The 21867-nt window shown below is 43.5% G+C and overlaps 3 protein-coding genes and 1 long non-coding RNA gene across 5 annotated transcripts in view; all 4 read right to left on the bottom strand.

Moving 5' to 3' along the window:
• The window catches only part of LOC103707458 (histone-lysine N-methyltransferase ASHR3-like), a 36879-nt gene extending 34778 nt beyond the window's left edge, over window positions 1-2101 (bottom strand). For both annotated transcript variants that reach the window (XM_017842891.5, XM_088716635.2), the window contains exon 1: window positions 436-2101. In XM_017842891.5, the coding sequence (XP_017698380.3) occupies window positions 436-1008 (573 nt within the window). In that variant the 5' untranslated portion in view covers window positions 1009-2101. The remainder of the gene's footprint in view (window positions 1-435) is intronic.
• Window positions 2102-2250: 149 nt separating this feature from the next.
• LOC103707413 (uncharacterized) lies at window positions 2251-8519 on the bottom strand. The gene is made up of 6 exons (XM_008791890.6): window positions 8115-8519; window positions 7789-8028; window positions 6421-6532; window positions 6116-6290; window positions 2901-3141; window positions 2251-2801 (listed from the first exon to the last, which is right to left on the bottom strand). Exons 1-6 carry the CDS (start codon window positions 8296-8298, stop codon window positions 2506-2508), a joined length of 1248 nt encoding a protein of 415 aa, XP_008790112.4. The 5' UTR covers window positions 8299-8519; the 3' UTR covers window positions 2251-2505.
• Window positions 4576-6109, bottom strand: LOC149768357 (uncharacterized). Its single transcript, XR_016399486.1, has 2 exons — window positions 5575-6109; window positions 4576-5448 (listed from the first exon to the last, which is right to left on the bottom strand). It is a non-coding gene; the product is annotated as an uncharacterized LOC149768357 (long non-coding RNA).
• An 8776-nt stretch (window positions 8520-17295) lies between the features above and the next one.
• LOC103707414 (zinc finger (CCCH-type) family protein / D111/G-patch domain-containing protein) lies at window positions 17296-21867 on the bottom strand. The gene is made up of 4 exons (XM_008791892.5): window positions 21633-21867; window positions 20282-20599; window positions 18796-18856; window positions 17296-18531 (listed from the first exon to the last, which is right to left on the bottom strand). The coding sequence occupies exons 1-4, from the start codon at window positions 21765-21767 to the stop codon at window positions 17525-17527; spliced, it is 1521 nt and encodes a 506-aa protein (XP_008790114.4). The 5' UTR covers window positions 21768-21867; the 3' UTR covers window positions 17296-17524.

The following is a 21867-nucleotide window of genomic DNA, read 5'->3' as shown; positions in this document are numbered from 1 at the left end:
AGAAGGGATGAAGAAGCCCTAGAAGCCAAGAAATCAAAGAAAGGCCTACTGACTGACAAAGCTTCTAAAAAGTTTCCAATAATAATTTGATTAGTCGATGGACATAATATTTCAGGAAAGACAACTTAAAAATTACGCTGATAATTTTACACAAACCCCAAATATTTCCAAAGTCTCGCAAAATTTCCTTCTTTACTCCTGAGGACTTTCCTATTGATTGCCCTTTTCGTGTTTCCCGGTTTTTCTCCTTTTTCGTTTGCAAAAAATATAGCCTTTCCCGGCGTAGCAAAATTCCCGATCATAATAGCGGTACCGAGACAATCAAAACCTTTACACGACACTAGAAAACAAGAAAACCAAGGAAAAGAAAGAAGACGGTTCAAGAAAGCATACAGAAACCCTAGAAGCCTTGAGGAAGAGGCATCAAGAGCTCACCAATTTCGGGGCATGGGTGAGGAAAGGCAAGAAACACTCCCTCTCGGGCACCCCGGAAGCCACCTTCCTCTCCACCCAAGCCCTGACGTGCGCCGCGAGCAACATCCCGCCGCTGGCCTTCTTGCCCCCCTTCCTTTCCCGCTTGAGGACCGAGCACGTCCCACGCGTGGAGATGGGGAATCTGAGGCGGCGGCTCCACCTGCAGCCGAGGGCATCGCCATCTAGGGTTTCGGGGCGGGAGGAAGAGGAAGAGCAGGACGGATCGCAGGGCTGGAGGACGGGAAGAAGGGCAGAAGAGGAGGTGGGGGCGGAGGAGAAGGGCGGGGAAGGGGGAGGGAGGAGTAGATTGCTGAGATCCGGCATTGCCGAGAGAGAAGATAAGGTCATGGAAGGGACAGGGAGGCAGAGTAAAGAGGGGCGGGTGAGGTTTAGTTCTTGATCCGGGGTGGGGGGGTTTCTTCTATTTTTATTTCTTCCCTTTTTTTCACAGGGGGGTAGCAGAGAGGGGGAAAGAGAAACCGAAGGGGGAACCGAATTGAGACGTGGGCGGGAAAATGGGGGGCCTGCGGGCATTTAAGAAGCGTCCCGGGTGGGCTCGGGGAGGGCGAAATTACTAGACGGCCATCATCGCCGCTTCCGAAGCGATCACGGACATTGGGGAAGAGACCGCAAGGTAACGGAACAGAGCACTTTTGCTAAGCGATGGACGGACCGATGGTTTCACTGCAACCTACCTCTTTTTCACGTGGAATTAGTTTATCAAACACAATTGCGTATCTTGCGGGATGAATGGATGATGAGTGGGGTGGGATAAACTAGACGCCGACATGTCTGGTGAGACGAAACTAAACTCATTTTTCTTATTCCACCTGTCTGGAAACAGCAAGTTCGGTACCATCCATTGCCTGGAAACATCGAGTTTGGTACTAGCCATTGTTGGTTAGCTTCCATTGTTTGGAAACATCGAGTTTGGTACTAGCCATTGTTGGTTAGCTACACAAAAGCATCCACTGGCTTTTCACTCTGTATCGGGGCTCAATCAATAATATCACATTGCCTAGGACTCGATTCTCTTTAAATTAGGGGAGAAAAAACTCAAATTTTCATTGGGTATTCTGTCGGCACCTAATTGTTTTGTAACAGTAAAAATGGTCTTTTTATTCTCTTCGTTTGGAGATCCTTCAAGATTAATGCTAACTAGCTGATGCTATTCAGACGACCACTATACATAGCTGTTGGAGAATTTTTCACAACGGTCCGTAACAATTTGAACTTTCCGTCGCTTGTACACCTCACTGCGTACTCGCATACGAACTCAACACAACGAGGAGGATCGCTGGAAACGAAGCAACACCGGTTGGAATATCAAGCCGAAATTGAAATTGGCATAAAGGATAGAATACATTACCAACGAACCGAGAGAGGTAGATCCGGAGATGGAAGCATATTTAATGGAATAAAAATATTCGATAGGAGGAAAAGAAACACTTTGGTGAAATACCAGCAAACTTGTCGTGTAGGCTTTTTTGAGTTACAGTTGCACGAGCCAGAAGTATCCCTTCAGCTTCCCTGCTCGCCAAAAACAAAGACAATTTACCAAGGAACCATACGTTGATTGGGGGACCAACAAGGGTATCGACCACATGCATGCACCCATCATACTGCAACAACGCTGCTCTTTTCGTACAACTGCTTGCCAAAGACTTTCAACAGCGACGGCTCCCTCCTGACTGAGCAAACAGTAAACATATTGATGCAAAGTAATTCCATGATCTAAAGCTCTGAAGCATGGACATAAGATTTACCAAGAAGTGGTTTGCAATCTGCCAATAAACGATGCTTCATCTCATGGTTCAACCATGAAGAACCATGTTTGTAATTCCGCATATTATGGCAAAGTCTTTATCATTCTCAGATCATACAAAGTTTCACACTCCATCCATATAACAAATTCCTCCACAAATGCACCACAGAAAAGACGTATATAGACACATATGTACAGTCGCAGCTAGGACTCAATAGTACTGAACTTGGGCCCCATTAATTATTATATCCTTACATACTTGGAAGTCAGAACTCCCTGTCGGGGAAGAGAATGGGAGCAATTAGAGACCAGATGTAGAGAGCTGCTGTGGCCCACTCGGTAACAATCCTGACCCACACAGAGGGCCAGCCCACATCAACCAGCTTTCCACTCTCACCAACTGAGGTTGACCAGCCAGTCAGAAGCATCGCCGAGTACATACTGGCTAGAGAGAAAATGAGGTAGAAGAAAGAATATGAGTAGGAGACTGGCTTAGCCTCATCCTTCTTCCTGTCTTCCTGCTGCTCTACCTTACCAAAGGGAAGCAAAGGCTTCTCAGAACCTACACCAGGTTAGACACAGGAAACTTGTAAATTTGAAAGCCATCTAAAGAACTAGAGTCGATCAGTGACAGTTCAAGAATCAAAGACTGAACACTGACCAGCACGTGGTGAGCTTGGTGGCGAGAGCACCGATGTTGAAGAACCAGCACGAACAGCAGAATAGACAACAGAGAGGACAGTTGTCAGCAATCCCAGGGTAAGACTTCCAGTTGAAACAGCTTTTGAGTGATTATGGAGACCATTGCACTCGTAATCCCTGGGTTCACTAGATAGCCCACTGTAACAGAGGTAAGCGCAGTAGAGAGAGAGCACTGATGCTGGCAATAAGCTGCCGTTTACCTGCATGCATCAATAGAAACAATGTCTCAGACATGGGAAAGCTTGTCCATATGAATAAAACATTTAACTGCCCATGCTTGGCCTACGCTACCATGTGGAAAAACTATCAGCATTACAACAACAGAATCAATATAACAAGGAAAATGGAAAGTCATTTAGCAGTACAACTCCCTTCATAGGAAGCTTCAAGAAGCAAGAATGACTCTCATTGGAAAAACAGTTAATTGGAGACCGCTGATAAGATGTCAAACTATAAGTGCTTTGCTTATTCAATCAACTTTCCCATTCTCAATTACAAGAATAGATTTTGTGATATCAAGCAAATAACAGCTCAAAATTACCGTGTTTAGCCCAATTTCATGCAATCCAGCACAACAAAGAAAAAGAAATAGGGGAAAAAAGATAGATGATTTTGTTAGGAAAGACCCATCTCCCTTATCTGATTAAACTATAGAGAAGTTTCATTATACTTCAGGGCATGGTGTGATTCTTAAATAAGTATTATAGCTGGTACACAAAATCGAGTCATTGGAAAACAAGACCAACCATCAGTTGAAACCTGTTAGAAACAGGACCCACATGATGACACCAATTACCGCTGCAGTGCTGAAGAGCCCACTATATTCATTTCCTTAGCACTCCATGAGACCATATTAGTAGCAACTCTGCTAGCAGCAACAGTCAAGGAGATCAATAGCCCCATGAAGCTGAATATCAAATTTATTAGTTAATCTTTCATAGGTCATAATTCAAATGCTTCTTACTTACTTCAAGAGGGTTGTGTTAGCTAAAGCCCACAAGTTTTTATATTTTCAAATAAAAAAGTTGTTGTTGCTTGAGTACAAAAAATGAAAGACGATATTACAGTCTTAAATCACTAGTGTACGGTTTCGCTATTTTCAAAAGTATATAAGATATTAACAGTAAAAATTTCAGAATGGTTTGCCCTTCAACAGCCATTCCATGTAAGACACAGACACTGCCTTTCAACCTTCCAAATATTCCTTAGACATCAGCAGTCATGACAGGCACAATAGTTCACTCTCCAACACGTTGCATGAAAGCGGGTGACTTTCATAACCAGCTTAGCCCTTTGGAAAAGGATATGCAATAGAGGTTTATATAAATTATAAACCAAAAAGAAGAATAATGGGCCTAAATTCCTTAACTTATTATGTAGACATGACCCTTTTCATATGATTGTAGAAATGCAGACAACAGTTACGCACATCCCACAATTCAATAACCCTGTCCCATCAACAACTTTTGGTAATGAAAAATACAGATATCTTCAGCCTACCTAATGCAGATGAACAAACTTCTTTCCTCGTACTAATGAATGGAGGAAAAGAAGTCTGTCAATTGTATGGAAGTTTTCATTGCAGAAAATCATGCCTCTCAAGTTTAAGTTATTTTTTCTTTACTTCTTGCTAATTTAAGTGCTAGTTCCCCTTCAAAGTATAAAAGTACTGAGGCAAGAGGGCTGCTTGTTTGCTAACTCTTGCTTCTTATCGGTCCTCTTCTTTCAACATTTCTTTTCTTGAGGGAGTCTGTTCTTTTTGCAGCTTTACATATTGGTATCTTATGTTCTTAGCTAATTTCACACCGACAATCAAAAAAAAAAGCACTTTTTATTTTCCTCTAGCTAAGATGATATTTACTTTCGAGTAATTAGACGTTTCCTCAATCTAGTGTATAATCATCCTTTATATTCCTTCTTACTGGAGAATTCAGTACATCAGATAGAAGCAATGAACTGAAATAAAATGATGAGAGAATACCAAAGTGAAAAAAGATCATCGAGGAGAAGTCACCTCGCGTTGCCTCGCTAAGTGAGATACAATTACTTCAAGTGAGGCTATACCAATACACAGTGCAAGTTGTTGGTGGGGATATAATCGCATTTTTGTAGTATTGTTATTATGTAGGAAAAAGAAATTTGAATGCTGACGAACTAGAGCAAAAGATGATGCACATGCTGGAGATTAGAGATGCATAAGTCCTTGAGTGCTAATAGCGAATCGATATTACTACTGTCAATTTTCTGGACAGATCAAGGAACTTAAAAATGAAATTAAGACCTAGAATGGGAGAACATGCTTTAGATGCCTGGGCTAGCAAAGCAGAGAAGAAAGTGCAGCAACCAAATCTGCAGCTGGAAAGTGTAGGTATATATATATATTGCCGTTGGATCAAATAATAATATATCTCAGGCATTTCGGTTTGCTATCTTCTACATCTAGTATCTCAGGCCATGTTATAAAAGCACTCATTCTGTACTGCATCTTTCCATGCTCAATCAACCACCTAACATGTTATCTCAGGCCATCTAGTATCTCATTTAAGCTGCAGAACTACGCATTTTTTGCTAGCCTGATAATTTACATTCTCTAAATCATTCTGTACTGCATCTTTCAATGCTCAATCAACCACCTAATATATTATTCTTTTTCCAGCCTGTCTCATTTAAGCTGCAGAACTACGCATTTTTTGCTAGCCTGATAATTTACATTCTCTAAATCATGTGACAGATGCATAAACTTTTAAACAACAAAATGCTTTCAATATTAAAGATTTCAGGAAATTATTATCTTCGAGGAAGTAAGATATCATCAAAGGTGTTAAATAATAGCCAATTAAATTGACTGAGAACTAACTACTGTTTTAGTAGCTCTAGTCTTCTTAAAAACTGAAGAACAAAGCATAAAGATGTTGAGCAGGAAAGAGGACTTCTGGATGTTTTTAATCAGTGAAGTTAGCTGAAGGATAGCAAGTCATCTTATTATCACATTATAGGAGTTCTCATACCAACTGAATGAAACTGTCAAGGCAGGACAAGGATATACTACAGGATTGAACATAGCAATTTTCCAAAGTATTCGTAAATTATTAAACTACTATTATGGTAAAATTTACATCATAATTCGCTGAATGGCTCTCTGTAAACTTAATGGTTATGGTAAGATTATCGTACCTTTGGATGCAATGCAATAACTGCAAAAACAAACACGAGAACCAATGTCAAAACAATAAAAAAAGTGTTGAGGCCACAATCACGTCCTGATGGAGTGAACCAGTGAAACAGCAGTCCTGTAAATGAAAATGTGACCACATAGCAAAGAAGCGAGACAAGGAACAATGCCATGTACCTGCCATTGAAGGATACAAATAAAAGTTAAGAAATTATTCAGCTATGCACGAGAATGATAACTATCAAAAGCCTAGAATCAATTGTTAATGAAGAGCAATGGAAAGAAATACTTAGATAGTTGTACGAACCAGAACTGCTCATCCTTGGAGACCCAGCTGTCATTCCATCCATGGACAAAGTCCAACAAGAGAACAACCTGGACTAGAAGAAACAATCCTGACCCAAATTTTGATATTGTCTCTACAATTACAAAAGTACTACTGTCACTGCCTCAGCGTCCAATCCATCAAGCATAAAATTTTACAGTTCAAATCAATACATCATAACATAATAGTATCATCAACTAAGGACTAAGAAAAGATGAGAAAGATCGGCCTTTTACATGTTTGTCAGTTTAAAATAATTGGCACCTCCAATGGTGCTGCGAGAACAGAAAGTTAGCTATCATAGTTAGAGAGAGATATAGAGAGAAAGAGAGGAGGAGGTGGGGGGAGAAGAAAGAAGAAAAACTACATGCCTTTGAAGACACGATGAAAGCAAACCCACCATCTTTATAAATTTCTCAAACTTATTAAAAACAGTGATTCCAAAAATTTCAGGAACTTGATATCATTAACCAGGAATCATGAGAGTTAAAAATGTAGAAAATCCAGGTCAAAAGATCACACAAGGACCAAAAGGCAAAGGGTGAAAGCTAAATTTCCAGTCTAGTGTTTGGTTATCTTTCCGAGTGATAAACGCAACAACTATGATTAGTAATTTAATATACTCCTATGAAAGACATTTATATCCAAGGTTCTTATATTCCAATAATGAGAGCTACCCAGGGATTCTTATTGCGCCTTCCGTTCCGATACAATAAACTTAGCTCACACTTCCACCAAACTCTGAGCCCTGTCCTCACCTGCACCATCTCTATCCTTCACTTGACCATCTCATACAATGATCCATCACCTATTACTTCATCCTATATTAGTGCGACTTAAGCTTCCCACAATAAACACTTTCCGGCTTTGCTTGACCATCCTTAAAACCATCCTATCCTGCTCAACTCACCAGATTGTACAAAATTCACATTTAAACCTGTCCAGTTTGACCGTTAATTGAAATCTTCCTTAGTCTAGTTGAAGAAATAATCAAAACAAAATTCTAACAAAACATTCAATTTCTGTAAAATTGAAGAAAAATTCACAAACCCCTATCAAGAGGTCCAGAAATTAAATTACATGCAAATCCTACATTTTTTTCCTTTTCTTTTGGACAATTTCTGGTGACAGAAATATCATGAGGACAAATTTTTGCTGCAACTTCAGAAGCTACGATGTTCAAATTCAAAGACAGAAACCAAGCATAACAAAACCCAACATACTTTCCATCAATTGCACTAAAGAAATGCATCAATTATAATCATCATCTTGTCTTGACCAAGTTACCACCTTTATTGGTCTCCAATCAACATAATTCCATTAAAATTAAAATTGAGCTGAAAATCTCACCATAGGAGCTGACAAGGCCATTGGGAACGAAGAACATAAGAATCACGAGCACAAACCAGCACACGATCTTCGCCATCCACCCACCGTGGTGCAACCGATCGCGTGGATCCTTCTGATCCTTGATCCCCACCATCAAAAGGGCCAGGATCGTAAAGAAGAGGAAATTCCCAAGGCTGACGCGAAGCACGGCATCCGTCTCGAACCACTCTCTATCAGGCGTCTGGTGGAAGTGATTGATCCCTACAAAACGTCCAAGAATTCGAAATCCCCCACCTAAATTGGATCAACGAAAACGAAGAAGGATCAATTGGGGTTCTAGGGCTTACAGGGGAGTTTCTCCATGAAGGGGGCGGCAACCTCGCGAAGAATCCAGGAGACGATGAGGGAGAAGGCGAAGAGGCCGCAGTAGGCGATGCGGGAGGAGCGGCGGCTGATCCCGCCGACCACCGACCGGCACGCCTCGCAAGCGCAGGCCGCGCAGCAAGAGGCGAGACACGACGCTGCCCACATCTCGCCTAGATCTCTTCTTCTTCTCCTTCGAGATGGAGAGCAACCCTAATCGCTTGATCTCAGAAACCCTGGACGACGTGGGAGGAGACCGGTTGGGGAAATCGCCCTTTACGCTTTAGCTCTTTTTAAAAGAGAGAACCGGGAATAAAAAGACGTCGAGAAGCCGTCCTCCTCCGGAAAGAGCCGGGTCCTCGATTATGTCTACGAAAATTACTCAAACGACAGCATTATCTACATGTTCTAGAGGTTTTTATTATTATTATTACTATTATTATTATTATTTAACTGAAAACAAAAATATCATACATACATAATATGTACAAATATAGCCAAAAAAAATTAAAAAAACAAAACATCATGAAAATCGCTAGGCAAATCCGCCTCTCCCTTCTACAGGAGCTCTCCTGAATAATTGGCAATAAAAGACACCGCCCAATCCGCCGCCCCATTGGCCTCTCTGAATACATGCTTTGCCTAAATCCTCAACCCAATCACCATCGCAGAGTCCCCCTCCAAGAGGATATCCCTCCCCTGCAGAGCACGCAAACATACCGCAGGCCAGACCATGCCTCTCTCAGCTCTACTCCTGGTACTGAGGTGTCGAACAGGTAGCAACCGCTAGCCGTAATCACCCTAGAGTCCGGGCCTCGGACGATGAAGCCCGCACCACCACTCATGCCGCCCTGCAAGATGCATCCGTCGAAGTTGACCTTAAGAAAATTCATGAGTGGGGGCTCCCAGGGGAAAAACACCAAGCGGGGCGCTCTACGAGCAGATGTAGAGCCCCAGGTGTCCTGAGCTATCAAAAGTCTATCCGACCGGATCTCTCGAGAGGCCTCCATCGTCAGCAATCGTGCCCTCTCCACGACTACCCCCGGTGAGGGGTAACTGTCTCCAAAGGTCCACGCATTCCTCACAAGCCAGATCTGATAAGCAGTGTAAGTCGCCCGCACTGCCTTCAGTCTAGACTGTGAGGCCCCGATTAAACATCAAAGAACCTAGAGAAAGGCTGCCACGTGCCGCCAGAGCTCTGGGGGGAACCCCGCTTGCGCCCAGGACTGCCTAGCCCGATGGCACTGGAAGACTGCATGGTCTAAGGACTCATCGGTCTGGCACTCTGGGCACTGAGGGTAGATACTTATGCCTCTCTCGAATAGCAGAAGTCTCGTCGGCAGCCTACCCCAGGCAACTTTCCAAAGAAATAACGCCACCCTGGGGTGCAGCCCCAACCGCCAAATCCAACCAAGGTCCATCCCCAACCGCCTACCATCCTAAACCACGCAGAGGACATCGGCTACTCTAACTCCAGACCTGCTCGAGGAACTCCAAACTTTGACGTCAAGGCAGGGGTGCCCCGAAATCGGAAGCAATCGGATCCGCTCCGCAAGTGGCTCTCCAAACACTTGATCAAGCCGGCGGGTGTCCCACCCGCCACCTCCGGGACGAAGAAAGTCACACACCCGGAGGCCGTCCCTAGCCTCACAACTGATCAGGGTCGGCCAGCGGCTCAACGGGAGCTCGTCCACCCACGCATCCTCCACCACATCCACTCTCAAGCTATCACCAATCAACCACCTGCATCTAGCTAGGATCATAGGCATATACCTGCAAATCGCTCGCCATATAGGAGATGTCTGCCAACCCCCAGATAGAATCATACTGCTCCCAACAGGGCCATACCAGGCAACCATCATCTAACTCCAAAGAGACTGCGGCTCCAGAATAACCCTGGCGGCATGCCGAGCAATCAGTGCCTCCCTCCTAGTCAGCAGTGACTGAACACCCAGCCCCCCTATCCTAGTCGGATGGCAAACCGACTCCCAATCGACCAGATGCACCCCCCCGACTACCTCCTTGTGACCCCCAAATGAAGCTCCTAGCAAGCCGTCCAATCTCCCGTAGAATCGTCTTAGGAAAAACAGTGTTGGACATAAGGTAGACTGACATGGAGTAAAGTACAGACCTAACCAAAGTAACCCTACCCATCATAGAAAGTGAGGATACCCTCTAACCCTCCAGCCTCTGCTGCACCTAGTGCACCACATCCTGACAATCCGAGACTCTCAACCTCCTTCCAGTGATGGGAAGTCCCAAGTAGCACCACAACCCGTCCTGCTCTCTCATACCAAGAAGACCCCTGATCTCATGTCGCACCCGCACCCCAGTCTTCGGGCTAAAAGCAATGGTTGACTTCTAAGTATTCACCCGTTGCCCCGATGCCAAACAATAGTCCTCCAAAACCCTCTGAAGAACGATGGCATTCCTAGGCCGAGCCCTGGCCAAAAGAATGCAATCATTTGTGAAGAGAAGATGGGAGATCGGCTGGGCGCCAGGACATAGGCCTCTAACAGCTGCTTCCCAGTCGTCTCTCGCAGAGCCCGAGACAAGATATTAGCACAGAAAATAAATAAGGGAATAGGGGACAACCCTGGCGCAGCCTGATAGTCGACCGAAAGAAAGGCGTTGGTGTGCCATTGAGGAGAGTTGAGTCTCATGGAAGCAAAGGCTCACCAATGCCCTCCGCAAGAAGCATTATTGGACTCTGTCATAAGCTCTCTCCATATCCAGCTTTACGGCCATATAGCACCGCAGCCGCGAAGCTCTCTGTAGATCCCACATCATCTCCTCAGCTATCAAGACATTGTCGGTAATGCTCCGAGCACCGACAAACGCCCCCTGCTTCGGACATATCAGACGGGGAAGAATGGGTTGCATCCTGCCCACCAGTATCTTTGCCACCACCTTGTAAAGGGTGGTGCAAAGACTGATGGGTTTGTAATGGCTGGGCTCTGCTGCATCATGACGCTTCGAGATCAGGATAATAAACATCGCCTTCCAATCATCCACTATAACTGTCGTCCTATAGAATAGCTGCACCGCCTCCACCACCGCTCTCCCAACAATGCCCCAATATCTCTTGAAGAAAAATAGGGGGAACCCATCCGGCCTAGGGGCCTTATCCTCCCCCAATGCCCAAACTGCCCTCCTGATCTTCGCCTCTGTCACCTCCTCGATCAATAATGCGTTCTCCGATGGCACGACCACTATGTCCGAGCTCGGGTAGGTAAACTCACTATCAGGCCCCTCCCCCTCGGCCCATCTCAATCGGAAAAAAATCAAGCAAAAGGTGTCTGATCGAGCTCTCCTCCTCTACCCAGGCCCCTGTCCTGTCTCGTAAGGACCGAATCATGCTCCTCTGCCTCTTGATGATGGTAGACCTGTGGAAGAATCGGGTGCTTCTATCCCCCTCCTGTAACCACTGGATCCTAGACTTCTGTCTCCAAAACACCTCCTGCTACCTCAAAAGTGAATTATGCTCTGCAAGTCTCTGCCGAAGACAGCACATATCTTCCTCAAATAGACCACCCAAACTGTCCTCCCGCCTCTGTAACTCTGCTATGGACGCCTCCACCACCTCCAATCTCTTGAAGATGTCCCCCACAATCTCCCAGTTCCACCTCCGTAGTATGCGCCTGATGAGCTCTAACCGGCGGAAGACCCTGGTGCATGGTGTCGCCCCACACCGGCATAGCCCAAGCTTGACGCACAATCTCCCAGGAATGAGGATACTCCAACCACAATCTCTCGAACCGGAATGGTGGGCAATGATGTGACTGGTCGACTGTGGAGATCAGAAGCGGGCAGTGGTCAGAAGCAATCCGAACCAAGTGACGCACCTGGAAGGACGGGAAGCATTAGATCCAGCACGGTGAGGCAACAGCCTCGTCGATCCTCTCCCAAACCCTGGCGCAGCCATCCCTGTTGTTGCACCTTATAAATTGCGTCCCAGAAAAGCCAAGGTCCACCAAGCTGTTCCTGGCCAGAAACTCCCTGAACTCCCTTCTTTCTACCTTATCAGTATACACACCAGCCCCTCTCTTCTCAATCGGCCCCACAATGCAATTAAAGTCCCTAGCCAATAGGGTAGGAGCCCCCTGGGATACAATAGTAGAGGCCTCTTCCCACAACACTCTCCTTGACCTATGGTTAGTACAAGCATACACACCACAAAACACCCATGGGGCAGCATTTGGTTCAGAGATCACCATGACTACCTGTTGGGGGCAATTGCGAAACACATCCACCACCGCCACCCCCCGCTTCTACAAAACTAGGATACCCCCGACAACCCCCTAGACTCAACTACGAATGACTCCCAAGTGGCACCAAAATAACGCTGCAACCGGTGAAGACTACGCTCGGATAACCGCGTCTCATATAAAAAGCAGATGTCCGGATTATTAACTTGAACCAATCTTCTGAAGGAGGCCTTGAAGGAGGGTTTCGCCGCCCCCTGCAATTCCAGCTTAAAATCTTCATAAATCACCATCAAGAAGATTGCACGGCGTCACCCGCAGGGCCATGCTCACCTTGATCCTCCGGTCCATGGGTCTCCTAAGAGGCCCCCAATTCCGGCCCTTTCACAGTCGACATGAGCTGAAATAACAATTTCATATGCCCCGCCTCGGCACCTTGCACTTCCCTGTCTCTCTGTGCCAAATGGCACGCTACAGTGCCGGGTGAATGTGCCGCACTATGGTTGGGAGACACCGAAAACTCTTCGCCATGCTCCACTGCCCGTGCCACCTGACCTCCAACATCCTTCAGTCCGCCCACTTCACCAGCCCCATCAGCTATCGCTGCCGCCTTATGGAGCTCCACGAGGCCAGAAGCTGCAAATGCAGTGTGCACTAGCTGCCTCCGAACCGTGCCACCCGCAAGCACCCGACGAGCCTTGGGCTCCCTCCCATCATTGTGTCCCCCACTGGCCGCTCGAGGAGCTCGCGCCGCCACAAGGGAAGGAGGGGAGCTCTCTCTCCTCTTCCGTGACCGCACCCAGCCCGTCGCCCGATCGAACGAACCACGCCCAGCAGCCGAACCCGCGGCTCCCGAAGGTACCGGCCCGGTGAAGCCCGAGTTAGCAGCCCGTCTGGCTTTCGGCGGGCTCCTGAGCCGCTTGGATGGGTTTGAGGCTCGCTCGGTCACATTCTAGAGGCCCAAGGTAGGCCCAGCAAGAGCCTGGTTCGCCAGCGGGCCCATGGGCAGCCACGATCTGCTGGCCGCAGGCTGAGCCAAACTCACCTGGCCCATAGTAGGGCCCAAGTCCATCCTTGCGTCCATCCGCACGCCCGAGCCTTCGGCCATGTCCACCTTCTAGAGTTAGCTTCAACAAAAAAATTGCTAAAGATCCCTCATGGAACACCAAATTACTTACGAGTACCTAAGTTGCTTTATGCTAGGGGCTATTTGGATTTTGGTGATCTTCAATGTACATCTAGTTGCTGGACAGACCAACCTGTTTGTTTGAAGGTCTACATTTTGACCACAATATATAAATCAAGTTGCAGGAGGTGTTGTGGCTTAACCTAACTGAGATGGTCATAAGATGACCTGCACTTCCTAAATCGGGCTCTCTCAATACCCTAGCCACCTTGGATTGAGTTTGGTTCGTATGCGACCCCCCAATTCCCTAATCTCCTCTCCCTCTACAACTCCCCAATTCTCTGATCAACCTTCCAAGCCGCCCCCCTCCTCCAAATTCTCCTTTGCCAACATCACCTTCCATCACCCCACCAATGCTCTCCCCCATCTTCCTTGCCCACATTGCCTTCCCTGCCCCACCAAGCCTTTATAGTGTAGCTAAGACCCAGCCACATACAACTCAAATACATGTAATTGAATTATAATATATATTTAGGCTCCAAACAATCCCTAAGTCAGTACATCCCGCTGACTTCATCTTATGTAAAAATGTTGAAAAGATTTATTGATTTTCGTTGAAATTAAACTACATGTAAGTCCCTTACTTACAATCCTCACATAAAATCGATGGCGTTTATCGATCTTGTCACAAGCTCAGAAACCTGCTGACTTTACTTTATACTATTATCCCATATTGCGGTGTATGTGATAAGATATATGAATGGTTATGATTTTTTATTAAAATTATCCGCGGAAGTGTAATGATTGTGAATTTTCTTTCTGGAGGTAAAGATAAAACGTAAGTGGATAAATGATTATCTAGTCTCGAGCAAACAAAGATTTAGATTTATCGAGAATCATTTATATCTTTCTCTTGATTACAATTCCATTGAAGGCATCATTAACTATACCTTTTCAATTAAAAAAATGAGAGTATTTGGGTTTTTCAAAAAACAAAGAGATGGGTCATGTTTAGAAAAGTAATAGTTGGTTTGTTAGACATTTGATAAATTGATGAATTGAAGTATAGCTTCAACTCGGATATATACAAAAATGCAGTCATAACATTATGATTAGTTAAGCCTAATATACTTTATTAATCCCTTTCCTACAAACTTAAGTTTCTCGATTGGTTACTCAATATGGTATCGAAGCTCAAATTTGCTAGAGTTCGTAAGTTTGAATCCTCTCCATGCTAATTATTTATTTAATTATTGGTTATTTCTTGACTTATTGGAGTCATTTTTATCCCTCCATGTTCATTGTCCATGTTGAATATGAGGGAGGTGTTAAGCATGATAGATATTGTTTACCATTTTCATATCACCTTAAGCTTTTGTGATCTATTACTTTATATAATCATCATATAACATACATATAATATTTTATTCACTTTTAATAACATAAGATGTTTCCAATTATGCTTCTTCAGCTATTTGCTTTTTATGAGAAATACTAACCTTCTGCATTGTCAGTATATGATACTGAACACCCTCCTCCATTATATAGCGAATATCCAAAACAAGACATAGTTCATGGAAAGGCAATAGCATAATGATGCTTTCCTACAATTATATAACTCATTGTAATTTCTTTATTTATTTATCTATTTTTATGCCTTTTATACTTGCATGCTATAAGCCACAATCTCCTTTACAAGCTCATAAAAGCAAATTGATATCTCCTTTAAATTCTTCTATTCCCTTTTTATCTCAACTGTTGCAAGGAATAGGAGAGTTAAATCATTATTATTTTTCGTATATTGCTTTTTCCCATACAATTATTAATGCAATAATTCCTTCCACAATTTTCTTGTATACTTGAAATATTAGATATAACAACACCTTTATTAGTCTCAAGTCCGGACGAGAAAGGTGTACTCATAAAGTACTAAGAAGATAATTTATATGCACCTCTAATTGTCTATATATTTATCTGCATCATTAAAAAGAAAAACTTAACATAATTCATAACCATGTTCAAATACCTGCTTTGAAGAACTCTGGATCTGCATAACCTGGACAAGAGAGTCCTCGTTTCTCAGCAAGTTTGAAACGATGGTCCAGAGATCCATGAGAAGCCATGCCAAAACCAAATACAACAAGATTTTAATCCTATTTAAAGCAGCAGTTTAGACAAAACATCAGTTGCTAATAATGTGAAACACAGACAAAAAGCAGCACTAAGCCAAAATCAATCAAATCAGTGTCCATTTTTTTTTAAAAAAAAAAGTTAAAATAAAGAAAAATCCATAGTTCTCTATGTGATGACTACATGTATTAAAACCATGTCAAGCAATATGCTACATGGCTCCAGAGTAAGAATGATAGAGGAGGAGCTAAAGCATATAAAGATTTAAGCAACTCAGCCACTGCAATAGCCACTTCCATCCTTGCATCCCAACTAAGATCTCCTGCTCAATTTCAAAGAAACAGATAACCAAAATAACATGTACAGACATGCATATAAACACACGACAAATTTAATAGGGAAAGGCAACGCAATCATAGACCGAGGCCAACTTGACACCATTACTGAGGCAATCATAGAGTTTTATCCCTTTCAGTGATTTGCTTATGGTTCTATCCACAAGCAACTCGAGTTGGGCCAGGTACCTGAAGTAAAACACAAAAGGAGAAACAAGAATGGCCATGAAGTGAATGCAACTTCCATGTTAATCAGGAAATATAGAAGAGGAGGGTATCATAGATTGCATCTTCCACATTTTGATGTTGGTGTTATAGTCTTCATCCCAGACCTCCACAATGACATTCCGGGCAATATTCCCCTCGCTGAACCCATTTGTGCATTCTGCGAATTCATTGCAGGTGAAAACCCGTAAACTGGCTGGGATCAGCAAGTCTTTCATGACTTTATCCTGAAAAAAAAAGAGCAATAGTTACAGAAGAATCCTAAAATTTGAGCATCGAAATGATATTGTGAATTTTAGGGAAAAGAGAGACTAGCGTATCATTATAAAGAAGAATAACAAAGGCCTCCTTCTGTTTGGATTAAAAAGCTCTCACATGAAAACCTTTTAACACTACCTGCCCCTTAAAATCTTAATCAATTGCATCAAGAAATCAAGATGTTCGAGTCAGAAACCTCAAGACCATAGCTCGAGAAACCAAGAAAAAACATATCGTTATGAAGCAATAAAAACCATGACGTTGGAGTAATTTGGAAAAAGAACCGTGGATACCCTCAATAACGGTGGTTAAAAGGTTGAGAAGATACGCAGAGCCGAAGTCGGGTTGCAAACATAATCCGGAAGGGATGGATCGTCCGTAATTTTCCCCATTGCCCCGGCGCTCCCCAATGCGTAATGAACATGGCGAGAGCCTTCTCTTCTGTACGCACCTTGAAACCCAAAGGACATGAAAGGGTCTCTGCATTTATATTCGGGAAAATTATATTTATATTCCAAAGTTTAAATTTTTTGACCGTTTGACGTCTTCTCACTGCTGGTTAGCAAAATCCTACCCATATAAATGGTTACAGATCTACGGTTTAATCTAGGGCAATCATATGTAAATATATATTCCCAAGTATAATGTAGAGCATCAATTGATGTTTCTACACAAAGTCTAAGAAATTGGCTGCCATGAGCCTGTGACTTGGATGAAAGCATACCACCGGATCTTGGTTCGCATAGTAGTGCCTGTTGTCAGCGAAAAAAAAGGTTATACGAGTAGAAACGTTACCTATCAGTGGACTGGTAGTCGTCTAGCTAAGGACATAAATGCCTATGAGTTTTAAAGCATCAAAAATGACAGCAGAGAGAAAACGAATATATATCTGACAAATAAACATCATCGATAAGATCAGGCCATAACTTTATAGCAGTTTCCACATACACGACCACCCAAAAATGCCTGAAAATAGCTCCACTGAGGCAAGATTATAGGCAGAGACTGCTTTGAGTCAACAACCATTCTCCAAGAGACCAAGAATGCCAGCTTGATTCAATAAACCCCTAAGGTTTGACAGGCACGCGCTTCACCGTAGGGCAGGTTGCGAAACATCAGAATTTAAGCCACCTTTTCTCTTTCTCCTTGTTGACGACCGCGCTTGAGGCCGAAGCATGAGCAGCCTCAGCATCTGCCAAAGCCTTGCGGGTTTCATTCAACTTCCTCGAAGCTGCTTCATATACAGCCTTATCCTTGCGATTGCGGTTCACCATCTCTTCCAGCTTCTCAACCTGGTTTCTTAGCTCTTTTACTTCATCATCATATGCGACCAAGGATCGTCTGTCCTCTTTCTTGGTGATTATCAGAGCCTCAGCTGTCCCCTTTTTAAGTCTGCTCCTGGAACCATTTGCAACATCTTGCCCGGCAAGCTGGGTATTGATAAAGCTGAAAATATCTGATCCCTGCTCTTCAGCTTTAGCAGCCCGGTGTGCTTCTGCATACTTCTTGTCACGCTTTCTTTTGCCACCCCTGCTGCATTTCTTGTCTTGGCCTGCTCTATTTTCTTCAGTCTCATTAGAGGCAACTGCATGATCGAGAGATTGCTGAGGTGGGAGAACTTTTACTGTAATTGGATCGAGCATGCCTTGACCTGAGACACCTAATCCCATCCCTTCACGATAACCCATGCTGGCCATCATCTTGGAAGCGATGCCCCGTGTGTGATGTTCCCACTTTGCAAACAATGCTGTATCTGTCTGAATACCCCTTGCTGTTGTTGCAGCATCCAAGAATCCCAGACCTTGATGGCCTGTTTCATTCCCTCCATCTTCCTCTTCTTCACTGGATTCAGATGTTCCCAAGCTCGAATCCTCATCTTCATCATCACTCATTTCAGCATATTCAGATATAGAGAGCGCATCAGTCCTGAGTTTAGCCGAGCTCCCGTCATCTTGGAAGACAACCTGAGCCAGTGCAAGCTCATCATCCCATGACTCGAGCTCTGCTTTCCTCCAGATGCCAGGATGACCTCCAGAAATTGCCCAGATGCTGGAGCCTGCCAAAGATTGTTGCCATATGGTGGGAACATACTGCTTTAATGATGAAGTAGGAAGAACCATTCCTGTGAAAGTGATTTTGCATTAGAAGTGCATATTCAGCTTTGATTTAAGACAACAGGATCGCTGCACACATTTCCACCTCAGCCAATAAGAGACATGAACTTAAATCTACAAGTGGCCATCCATTTTCCCATGTTAGAGATTGGAAGCAAACTTGAAAGCTTCATATTGAGCACAAACATAACATAAAAATACAAAGGGTACAAAAGTGAAGGTCGTGAACAGGTTGCAACTCAGGTAGATGAACCTAAAGAGCAATAACATACCATGTGATAAGCGGCAGTTACTACCAAATCGACATCTTTGCTGTAGAAAGAACTTGCACATCTGCACTTTGGTGGACTTGTATTAGTAAGTTTTGTTAAGAAGTCTTCCAGGTTTCTAAGTGAGATATGCACAGGAGACAAACATCGCAGTAGATGGACGCACAGCAACCAAAACCAGCAACACTTAAAACTATCAGAATTCTGTTGCTTAAACAACACCACAGTGAGACTATCAGAAACTCTGTTGCAGGATGCAGTGCAGACAGGAGCACTAAAAGTGATGACAGCAGCGAGTTTCAGTTATTTACAGTACAAAACAATTGTTTAAACAGGCAAAAGAATAAGGGAAGACATCTGTGATCTGTTGATCCTTCTTTCACTGAAATCAAGGTGATCCAGACCCCATAGAAGGGTACTTTAACGAGTCTTGGCAGGTCCTCCATGTCCAGTTGGTAAGGTAATTGTTTTAGAATGCGATTGCTAAGGTAGGTTCTTTAGAATGCAATTGCAAGCATTGTCCATAACAATCACTAGCCTGCTTCAAATGGGAGACATGAGCAAGGTTAAGGTCTATAAATTGTTTGCTCATATCAAAAAACCCCATCAACAAGCACTGAGGAGTGATTGTTTAAAAAAGAGTGACATTTTATTAGGGGTGTGAGGATCATCCTTGGTAGTTAGCATCCTACATAGAAAACTGCTTGGTAAAGGTTTGCCAGGGGAATAACAATCGAACTCACGATAAAAAATAAGAATAACCCACTCCTGGGCGAGGCAACTTGACTTCAGATGTGGTACAGTATAACCCATGGCTTATCTTCAACCGAAAATGACACCAACTGTTAGTTGGTGTAGAGTGAAATAAATGGTAAAGTGCTAGTTTACCATATACCATACTCTATTTTAAGTATGTTTTTCTCTTCCCCTGAAATGAGATACCAGTGACTCCTGAAAATACTGACATACCGAGCAGAGTTGAATTCACAATGAATGAAGCTACTGAAGATGTTCTTTCTACCTGCAATATTATTCTCCATAAATTTTGTTAATACACCTTAAATCTAATGTTCTGTAGTTTATTTGTGAACAAAACAAAGAATTGCACTTAATTCGCTTATCTTGTAAGTCTTGCTGTACAGAGAATTTGCAAACCTGACCTGAAAAGGTATGCCAAACAAACAAAAACTCCAACCCTACTCCAAAAATAAATAAATAAATAAAAGAACACGACAAAGAAGAAGGAGAAGGAGAAGAAGAAGCAGAGAGAGAGAGAGAGAGATTAAACTCAAGAAAGCATATTATAAGTTTTAGATGCTTCCCAATGATAACAGGGAACAAAATAATGTTTAAACAATTTTATTGAACTAACATGAGTAATAAAATGGCAGCAGTACGCTGGTCTTCTTCATGCACAAAGAACATTTTGACAAAGAAAAGTTGCCCATGTAATTTAACAGAGAGCAACAGGATCAGAAATTCTACGCACCTGCATGCTCTCAGTTGTAGGGGTAAGGAACGAGATCCTTGCAGAATTAGCACCTTCAAATCCTACTATGTGACCATTATACCAGCGCCCATCTGTATGACGGAATCTACACTTTGATCCAATGGAGTATGTTTCTGATTCTAATGGCTCCGGTTCAATCTGTCTCGGATCCAAAGGTTCCACTTTGACATCCTGAACAATAGATTCTGGTCCTTGGCTTGAAAAGATTGCATCAGCTTCCTTCAGTAACCGTGTACGTTTTAGGTGAAGAAGACCTTCCTCTGCATCCCTGATCGCCAGGAGAAGCTCTTCATGGACCTTCAAACATACATAAAAATTGACCTCATAAACATGGAAGGAATTAACAGTAAGTAGATGGAAGACACTCCAATATCCTTTAAGCAAATATGGAATGAGTTATTTAGAAATGCCATGGCAGATAAACTGACTTTGATTTAAAAAACAAAAGCAAGTCCCAACCATGTAAATCACATACTGCAGATCCATGTTCATGTATTGAGTGCTTAAGTTCATCCAAGATGAATAACTGGCCCATTGTTATTTTTTGAGACAACTGATCCATTGCTATTAGAAGCTAACCATTGCATGCTTCAGCAAATTACTATATAACTAAGAAAACGTTGAACAAAAATATTAAACACGAAACAACCGTCGGAAGAATCTATGTGCATATAACTGAAACCCACGATGGCATGCACCTCCCCGCACCCCCCCTCCCCCCACCAGACAAACACACGTGCATTAGACACATATGATCAGTTCAGGCTTTTTCTTCAGAGTTTTGGAGACCATTGTCACACAGATTCCGTTAGTTAATTGCCTTGAACGTTGGTGCATAAATAACAAGCTTAATCAGCTACTCCATTCGAAATAATCAAAGGAGTTTTGGTGACCATATGTCGCATAAAAACATTATCTTTTTTGGGCGTTACTCCTAATCTCCACCAAATATTCTATATTTTCTCTCTATTGCTCCAAATTGAACAGAAATAGACCCGAACATCCTTACCATGCCTGTCTTATGCTCGCGAGCCCTATAATGCAATTACATAAAAGCAAATAAAATTTTCAATCTTGACGGTATTTAACAATGCCATGCGCCTCTCATTAATATATAAGAAAAAAATCATCATGAATTCTCGATTAATTTCAATATTTTCAAATCATCTAACTTTCGGTGCTATGTGCTGAGAAGCAGAAAAAATCCATATACCGGCCGATTGGAATCTAAATTCCTATCAAGTGGTCTCATTTCTCTCTCGCCTGTAACGAAATCCGAGAGAGAAACCCTAGTTGGCGGAACCCTAGAATCGAATCGGGGAGGGCGTACCGTGTGAAGCTCGTGATTGGAGGGGTCGGAGGCAAGGGCTTCTTTCACCACGGCCAGCGACTCCTTCTGCTCCTCCAGCTGCTGCTCCAGCTGCCGCTCTATTGCAGCCTCCTCACTGCCGTCTTCTCCCGCCATGGATGGATCCACAGTAAGCGGGAGCTCGAGACCTGGAGCGGTACGGGATAGGCAGGATAGCTCGATAGCGCTCCTCAGCTTTTCGCAGGGGGGCGACCAC

Source organism: Phoenix dactylifera, chromosome 2, assembly GCF_051530095.1.
Source record: "Phoenix dactylifera cultivar Ajwa chromosome 2, Ajwa_hap1_PhDact_Kaust_v1.1, whole genome shotgun sequence".
NCBI classification, from domain to species: Eukaryota; Viridiplantae; Streptophyta; class Magnoliopsida; order Arecales; family Arecaceae; genus Phoenix; species Phoenix dactylifera.
Note: the sequence above shows the minus strand (reverse complement) of the source record. Positions and strands in the feature narration are given on the sequence as shown.

Bases quoted from the DNA above. Each gene is read 5' to 3' on its own strand.
- LOC103707413 (XM_008791890.6), bottom strand. From the start codon at position 8,298: ATGTGGGCAGCGTCGTGTCTCGCCTCTTGCTGCGCGGCCTGCGCTTGC. The intron at 6,533-7,788 runs GTGAGATTTTCA...TTGTAATTGTAG, and splicing joins TGGCCTTGTCAGCTCCTATG to AGACAATATCAAAATTTGGG. The intron at 6,291-6,420 runs GTTCGTACAACT...CTTCAATGGCAG, and splicing joins TCCAAGGATGAGCAGTTCTG to GTACATGGCATTGTTCCTTG.
- LOC103707414 (XM_008791892.5), bottom strand. From the start codon at position 21,767: ATGGCGGGAGAAGACGGCAGTGAGGAGGCTGCAATAGAGCGGCAGCTG. The intron at 18,857-20,281 runs GTGCGTAGAATT...ACCAAAGTGCAG, and splicing joins CTACAACTGAGAGCATGCAG to ATGTGCAAGTTCTTTCTACA. The intron at 18,532-18,795 runs GTATGTTATTGC...TCACTTTCACAG, and splicing joins TAACTGCCGCTTATCACATG to GAATGGTTCTTCCTACTTCA.